Source organism: Marmota marmota, unplaced genomic scaffold (genome assembly GCF_001458135.2).
Source record: "Marmota marmota marmota unplaced genomic scaffold, marMar, whole genome shotgun sequence".
NCBI classification, from domain to species: domain Eukaryota; kingdom Metazoa; phylum Chordata; class Mammalia; order Rodentia; family Sciuridae; genus Marmota; species Marmota marmota.
Window position 1 is genome coordinate 7,042,585 of NW_025999894.1, and position 8,477 is coordinate 7,051,061.

The window sequence follows — 8,477 nt, forward strand, 5'->3', positions numbered from 1 at the left end:
CAGTGGCCCTAGAGTCCTGAATGGTTCCTGGTCCTGGAAATGTGTCCTCAATCTGACTGTGACATCCACAGGCCGTGACCTGGCCCCCAGAAATCTTTTTTTTAATTGATGTTATTTTTTTAAATACACAACTGTGGAATGCATTACAATTCTTATTACACATACATACCACAATTTTTCATGTCTCTGTATGTAAAATAGGTTAACACCCAATTTTTGTTCATACATGTACTTTGGATAATCATGTCCACCACATTCCACCATCCTTGCTAATCCCCTATTCCCTCCCTCCCCTCTTACCTATCTAGAATTCATCTATTCCTCCCATGCTCCCCCTCCCTACCCCACTGAGTGAGCCTCCTTATATTAGAGAAAACATTCGGCATTTGTTTTTTGGGATTGGCTAATTTCACTTAGCATTGTCTTCTGCAACATCCATTTACCTGCAAATGTCATGATTTTATTTTCTTTTATTGCTGAGTAAAATTCCATTGTGTATATATACCACATTTTTTTAATCCATTCATGCACTGAAGGACGTCTAAGTTGGCTCCACTGTTTAGCTATTGTGAATTGTGCTGCTACAAACATTGATGTGGCTGTGTCCCTGTAGTATGCTGTTTTTAAGTCCTTTGGGTATAGACCGAGGAGAGGGATTTGGGTCAAATGGTGGTTCCATTCCCAGATTTCCAATGAATTTCCGAACTGCTTTCCATATTGGCTGCACTAATTTGCAGTCCCATCAGCAGTGTATGAGTGTACCCTTTTCCCCACATCCTCGCCAACACTTTGTTGTTTGTCTTCATAATAGCTGCCATTCTGACTGGAGTGAGATGATATCTTAGAGTAGTTTTGATTTGCATTTCTCTGATTGCTAGAGATGATGAGCATTTTTCATATATTTCTTGATTGATTGTGTATCCTCTTCTGAGAAGTGGCTGTTCAGGTCATTGGCCCATTTGTTGATTGAGTTATTTGCTTTTTTGGTGCTTAGCTTTTTGGGTTCTTTATATACCCTAGAGATTAGTGCTCTTCTGATGTGTGAGGGGTAAAGATTTGCTCACTGGATGTAGGCTCTCTGTTCACCTCACAGATTGTTTCTTTTGCTGAATAAAAACTTTTTAGTTTGATTGCATCCCATTTATTGATTCTTGGTTTTAATTCTTACGCTATAGGAGTCTTATTAAGGAAGTTGGGGCCTAATCCCACATGATGAAGACTAAGACCTACTTTTTCTTCTATTAGATGCAGAGTCTCTGGCTCAATTCCTAGGTCCTAGATCCATTTTGAGTTAAGTTTTGTGCATGGGGAGAGATATGGATTTAATTTCATTTTGTTGCATATGGATTTCCAGTTTTCCCAGCACCATTTGTTGAAGAGGCTATCTTTTCTCCAGTACATGTTTTTGGCACCTTTGTCTAATATAAGATAATTGCTCTGGCCAGTGTTTCAAGAACTACGTTGAATAGAAGTCGCAAAAGAGGGAATCCCTGTCTTGTTCCAGTTTTTAGAGGGAATGCCTTCAATTTTTCCTGGTTTAGAATGATATTGGCCTGAGGCTTAGTGAAGATTGCCTTTACAATGTTGAGATATGTTCCTGTTATCCCTGGCTTTTCTAGAGTTTTGAACATAAAGCGGTGCTGTAGTTTGTCAAATGCTTTTTCTGCATCTATTGAGATGATCGTATGATTCTTATCTTTAAGTCTACTGATGTGATGAATTACATTTATTGATTTCCATATGTTGAACAACTTGCATCTCTGGAATGAATCCCACTTGATCATGGTGCACCATCTTTTTGATATGTTTTTGCATTTGATTTGCCAGAATTTTAATGAGAATTTTTGCATCTATGTTCATTAGAGATATTGGCCTGAAGTTTTCTTTCTTTGATGTGTCTGTCTTTGCCTGGTTTTGGGATCAGGGTGATATTGGCCTCATAGAATGAGTTTGGAATTACTGCCTCTATTTCTATTTCCTAAAATAAATTTAAGAGTATTTGTATTAGTTCTTCTTTAAAGGTCTTGCAGAACTCAGCTGTCTATCCATCTAATCTTGGGCTTTTCTTGGTTGCTAAGCTTTTGATGGCTTCTTCTATTTCCTCACTTGATATTGATTTATTTAAATTGTGTATATCTTCCTGACTCAATCTGGGCAAATCATATGACTTAAGGAATTTGTTGATGCCTTCAGTGTCTTCTATTTTATAGGAGTATAAGATTTCAAAATAATTTCTAATTATCCTCTGTATCTCTGTAATGTCTGTTGTGATATTACTTGTTTCATCACGTATGCTGGTAATTTGAGTTCTCTCTCTCCTCTTCGTTAGCGTGGCTAATGGTCTGTAAATTTTATTTATTTTTTCAAAGAACCAACTTTTTGTTTTGTTTATTTCTTCAATTGTTTCTTTTGTTTCGATTTGATTCATTTCAGTTTTGATTTTAATTACTTCTTGCCTTCTACTGATTTTGCTGCTGGTTTGTTCTTCATTTTCTAGGGCTTTGAGATGTAGTGTGAGGTCATTTATTTGTTGACTTTTTCTTCTTTTAAGGAATGAACTCCATGCAATGAACTTTCTCTTAGTACTGCTTTCATAGTGTCCCAGAGATTTTGATATGTTGTGTCTATGTTCTCATCTACCTCTAAGAATTTTTTAACTCCTCCTTGATGTCTTCTGTGACCCATTGTTCATTCAGTAGCATATTGTTTAGTCTCCAGGTGATGGAGAAATTTATATTTTTTATTTTGTCGTTGATTTCCAATTTCATTCCATTACGATCTGATAAAATGCATGGTAGTATCTCTACTTTTTTGTATTGGCTAAGAGTTGCTTTGTGGCATAGTATATGGTCTATTTTAGAGAAGGCTCCATGTGCTGCTGAGAAGAAAGGATATCTGCTTGATGCACATTGAAATATTCTATATATGTCAGTTAAGTCTAAGTTATTGATTGTGTTGTTGAGTTCTATAGGTTCTTTATTCAACTTTTGTTTGGGAGATCTATCCAGTGGTGAGAGAGGTGTGTTAAAGTCACCCAAGATTACTGTGTTGTGGTCAATTTGACTCTTGAGCTTGAAAAGAGTTTGTTTGATGAACATAGCTGCACCATTGTTTGAGGCATATATATTTATGATTGTTATGTCTTGTTGGCATATGGTTCCCTTGAGCAGTATGTAGTGTCCATCTTTATCCCTTTTGATTAACCTTGGCTTGAAGTCTACTTTATTTGATATGAGTATGGAAACCCCTCCTTGCTTCCACAGTCCATGAGAGTGGTATGATTTTTCCCAACCTTTCTCCTTCAGTCTGTGTATGTCTTTTCCTATCAGATGAGCCTCCTGGAGACAGCATATTGTTGGGTCTTTTTTAATCCAATCTGCTTGTCTATGTCTTTTGATTGGTGAGTTTAAGCCATTAACATTTGGGGTCATTATTGAGACATGGTTTGTATTTCCAGCCATATTTACTTATTTTTGTTATTTTACTTGAATTGGTTTTCCTCTTTGATTAGTTTTTCCTTTGATGTACTACCTCCCTCTGCTGATTTTCATTGCTGTTTTTTATTTCTTCTTCATGAAATATTTTGCCAAGCATGTTTTGTTGTGCTGGTTTTCTAGCTATAAATTCTTTTAACTTGTTTATCGTGGAAGGTTTTTATTTCATCTTCAAATCTAAAGCTTAATTTTGCTGGGTATAAGATCCTTGGTTGGCACCATTATCTTTCAGGGCTTGATATATGTTGTTCCAGGATCTTCTAGCTTTCAGGGTCTATGTTGAAAAATCTGCCGTTATCCTAATTGGTTTTCCCTTATGTGTAATCTGATTCCTTTCTCTTGTGGCTTTTAAAATTCTCTCCTTATTCTGTATGTTGGGCATTTTTATTATCATGTGACTTGGTGTGGGTTTGTTGTGATTTTTGTACATTCAGCATCCTGTAGGCTTCTTGAATTTGGATTTCCAATTCATTCTTCATGTTTGGTAAGTTCTCTGATATTATTTCATTGAATAGATTGTTCATTCCTTTGGTTTGGATCTCTATGCCTTCCTCTATCCCAATAACTCTTAAATTTGGTATTTTTATGCTTTCCTATATTTCTTGAATGTTCTGCTCATAGTTTCTTATCATTTTTGCTGTGTGGTGTGTGGTCTATGTTCTTTTCAAGATGATTTATTTGATCTCCATTGTCTGATGTCCTATCTTCTAAGTGGTCTACTCTGTTGTGATGTTTTCATTTGAGTTTTTAATTTGGTTTATTATTTCTTTCATTTCAAGGATTTCTGTGGGGTTTTTTTTGGTTTGTTTGTTTTGTTTTTGTTTTATAGAACCTCTATCTCCCTGTTGAGGTGATGTTTTGCTTCTTGGATTTGTTTATGTAGCTCAATATCAAAGTGATTTTGTTCTCTTGTGTCTTCTTTGAGATCCCAAAACATTTTAACCATGTATATCCTGAAATCTTTATCTGCAATTTTTTCTGCTATAGCTACCAGTTCTTCCAATGATGTGTTGTCTTGATTTGTTTGTGGTCCTTTCTTCCCTTGTCTTTTCAGGTTGCTCATGTGTCTTCCTTTCCAGCTATGTGGATCTGGTGTGTTATTGTTTTTACCCTAAAAATTGTAGTGCTCTTGCAGGGTTCCAAGATCTCTCCTATCAACAATACATCACCTATGAACAAATTGTTGTTATTAAGACATTTACAATTTAGTCTCAATGTCCAGAAATGTTGGATTAAATTATTATTTAAAATATAATCAGTAGTTTCATAAAAAGGTTTACAGTTTCTAGAGGTGGACAATGAACTGGGGGTCAGGTGTAGGACGATATATTGAGGGGAGAAGATGTGAGGGTGTATACTTAATATATCTTAGGAAATGTGAAGGAGAAATCTAGTGAAGAGGGTTAGTAGCAGGAGAACAGATAGGAGGTAATTAGGGTTAGACAGTTATGTGCGAAGGCAGTAGATAAAACAAACACACATATGTTTCTAGAAAAAATACAGGATGTTAAAATAGTATAATTTGAAGGGTGAAGGGAGAATAAAGAGGAAAATAAAGGATAGAAAGAAAGAAAAGAGAAGAAATAGAAAGAAAAAAGGAAAAAAAAAGAAAAAAGAGAAAAAAAAGGGCTTCTGCAATTTCTCTATATTATGTTTTTCAGGTGACCCAGTCCTCGAAGTCCTATGTTATGCAAAGTTCTTGGTTTTACATATGTTGGGAATGTGAGAGCCAGGGGACAGAAAGGTATAATAGAATAAAGAAGAGAAGAAAAACAATAGTCTTAGAGATCCGTTTCTTTCTCCTCTTATCCAGTAGGTGGGTTTGTCTCATCCAGTGTCTCTGCCCTCAGGATGGTGTAGGTAACCAGGGTGTGAAGACTGGACCTGGTGTGGGGCGTCTGGAAGTGGGGAGTGCCGCCCACCTATCCCAGCAGGAAAATAGCGCCTCACTGGTCTTTTTTGTGACCATTCGTGTGACTTGAGCCCCTGATATCATCTCCCTCTCTTGCCTGGAGATTTCCCAAATCCTGATCTCTCTATTATGCTCCAGACTTTAGTCCCCTCCCGTCTCTTATTTATCAGGTCCCAACTCCGAGACCCCCTAACCCCTAGGCTCACACCAGGTGGGTGGCACCCTGTTCGCACTGCACTCCTGTCCAACTAAGAGCTGTCCTCATGTTGGGTGGCCACTGTGCCCAGTTAACCCGTTGGGGAGGGGGAGGAATTGAAAATCAGGTACCTGCTCCAATGGCGATCCGCTCTGATAGCCACTCCCAACACAAAATGGCAAGGAAGGTTTTCCAAGATGGCAGCAGTCTGCTTCCAGCGCCGGGGTGTCTGGTGATGTGGAGAGAGCTGAGTGATGGCCCTGTGCTGTGGACATGTAGCAGCGGAGTGACCTGCGTGGGAGCGGCACGGTCTGGAGTCCTGCAGAGGTGCTGGTAGGTGGTTCTGCTAAGCCGCTTGCCAGCCGGGCGTGAGCTAGAACTGCGGGCTGTGGGTCCAGAGTCTGGAGAGTTACTCGAGCCCAGAGGCTCTGATTTCTGTGAGGGTGATCGCAGTGCTGGTGATTTCTGCGATAATCCACTGGCCCCTGGAGATGCGATCTGGGAACTGCCCCCACCTCATATGGCAGAAAGTTGAGCCAAGATGGCGGCGGCTGCCTTCAGCACCGGGGTCTAGAACATCACTCTTTTTGCTAACAGTCCACTGTAGATATACCACATTTAGTCTACCCACTTATCAGTTGATGGATCTTTGGGTTGTTCTCACTCTTTGGTAGTTGTTAATAATACTGCTGTGAACTGTCATGTAGGTGTTTTGTGTTGGGAGATGTTTCCGTTCTCTTGGGGAAGGACTTACCTAGGAGTATATTTGCTGGGTCACATGTTAACTCTATGTCTGACTCTTTGAGGAATTGCTGAAGTTTTTTTTTTTTTTCTAAGAACTTACTTTTGAAGTAAGTTACTACAACTGTGACCATTCAGGTTTTAATTCAAGTTTTAATATGTAATGTTCTGATTTTTGTTAAAATAGTGTCGGAGTCCAGCTCCAACAGGGGGTCTCAGGAGACGAACGGATGGTGAGGAGTCAGCGAAAGAGGGGTGGAGAAACAACACAGACACCAAAGTAAAGGTGCTGAATCCCAATCTTTCCTTGTGAAGTTAATCATATATACTTTTCATTTTGGCAGGCTCACAGTACTTTGTGGTTACAAAACAGAAATCATTATTCAAAGAAACAAAGTATTACATAGCTACAATTAGAATAGAAGAATGTCTCTTAGCTTAGGCATCAGCAAGCATTTGTACTTTCAGTTCACGTTTTGCTTTGAGCTGTTTCTGCTTAGTTAGCTTTTAATAATAGTTAGAAATGTCCCAGACTATTGGCCTATACCTTGACTATTCTTTCTTGACTTACTGACTGGAACCGGTGCCATGGTTACAGCAAGTGGTTAACTTGAAAAGAGAGGCTACTAATTTTAATCAAACAAGAGCAAGAGCACAAACCATTGTGCACAGGAACAAGAACAAGTTGCCCAGCGCTAAGCACTAATCTGTCTTCTTAACATTAATTCTTCTTCTCTAGATTTTAATTTAATTTCTCAAAAACTTCCTTGACAGGAATACAGGGAGTTTTTCATTAGACATTAACAATTTATGTTCCACAGCTGAATCATTGCATTTAGAGCAAACAGATCCATTCTTTAGAAGTAGTTGCATTAATTGGGAAAGTCATGTTTTTTCCTTCATACTTAATGGTCATATGAGAAGTCACAACTATACTTACTAAAGGAATACAGAAACAAACCAGCCCATTCCCAGAAACATACTGTGATCCTCCAGAGGATGGACGTCTTGCGCCATCCACCTCAGTAGGGCCTTGCCATTGCCTGAGTCAGGGCAGGGGCGCAGCAAAATAGAGTGCATCTTTATAGTTTTTCACATTGTCGATAATCAGATTAACTTCTGTAAGGAAAATTTTCCTCAAATATCAAACTTTGTTTTCTGGAAACAATTTTCAGTTATATTTTTACTTATGGTAAGTAAATTTCAGATGTATTTTGAAAAAAATATTTACCTTAATGTTGTCTTTCCTTTTTGATGCAGAGTGTTTTTATTTTTTCATAATTAGCACATGGAACCTCAAAACCTCATCTTTCCTCAAAAGGATGCGTGTAATTGTCTCAGTTCCCTGCAGATGTCACTGAAGCACATTGGAGTGTGTAGACCACATTCTGTCCCTGGTGGATATTTATAATGGAGCTCTGTCTTCGCTTTGAATTCTGGCAGAGAGGGATGAAGGACAGGAAGCCACCCTTGCTGTACCGCCATGTTTGTTTCTTGAGAGAGCTGGGGTTGTGCTCACCAGTGATCTTCCTGGAGCCTTTAACCCAGCAGTGTGTTAAGTATGCAGGTCCCTCTTGGGGAAGGTGGGTTCCTTCCTTGACCATTATTCATCATGCACTTGGACTTGGGAACTCTTCCCAGTGCAGGACTGTGGCCATGCCCTTGGGGTGGGAAGTGACAGCTACATGGATCTGTGTTTTCCAGGCTATTCCGCTGCACAGAATGAAGTCACTGGTCCAAAGACAAAGAGTGGCCCAAAGCAGGGCTAACTGACCATGCAGTGTAATTATACCTCAGGCTGGAAGTCCTACAAGAAGTACTGGTGTCAAGGAGCTGTTTGGAGGGGCTGCAAAACCCTTGTTAGCACCACTGGGTCAGAGCAGGAGGTGAAGAAAGACCATGTGTCCATCAGGGATGATCAGGAAAACCTTACGTTCATGGTGACCATGGAGGACCTCAGGAGAGATGACGCCGACATTTACTGGTATGAAATTGAGAGGGTTGGATCTGACCATGGGTTTCCAGTTGATGTGACCATTGATCCAGGTAAGAGTGAGTTGATGTGTCCCTGAGATCCCACTGAAGTGAATGGTCCGTTATTCAGAGTGACCTGTCACAGAGGGGCTTGAATCCT

The 8,477-nt window shown here is 39.3% G+C and overlaps 1 protein-coding gene across 1 annotated transcript in view; it reads right to left on the reverse strand.

Annotated features, from left to right (window-relative positions):
* LOC107157187 (CMRF35-like molecule 6) overlaps positions 1-8,282 on the reverse strand; it is a 12,044-nt gene extending 3,762 nt beyond the window's left edge. The window contains exon 1 of the mRNA XM_048795327.1: positions 8,277-8,282. Within this exon, the coding sequence (XP_048651284.1) occupies positions 8,277-8,282 (6 nt within the window). The remainder of the gene's footprint in view (positions 1-8,276) is intronic.
* Positions 8,283-8,477: the final 195 nt, after the last annotated feature.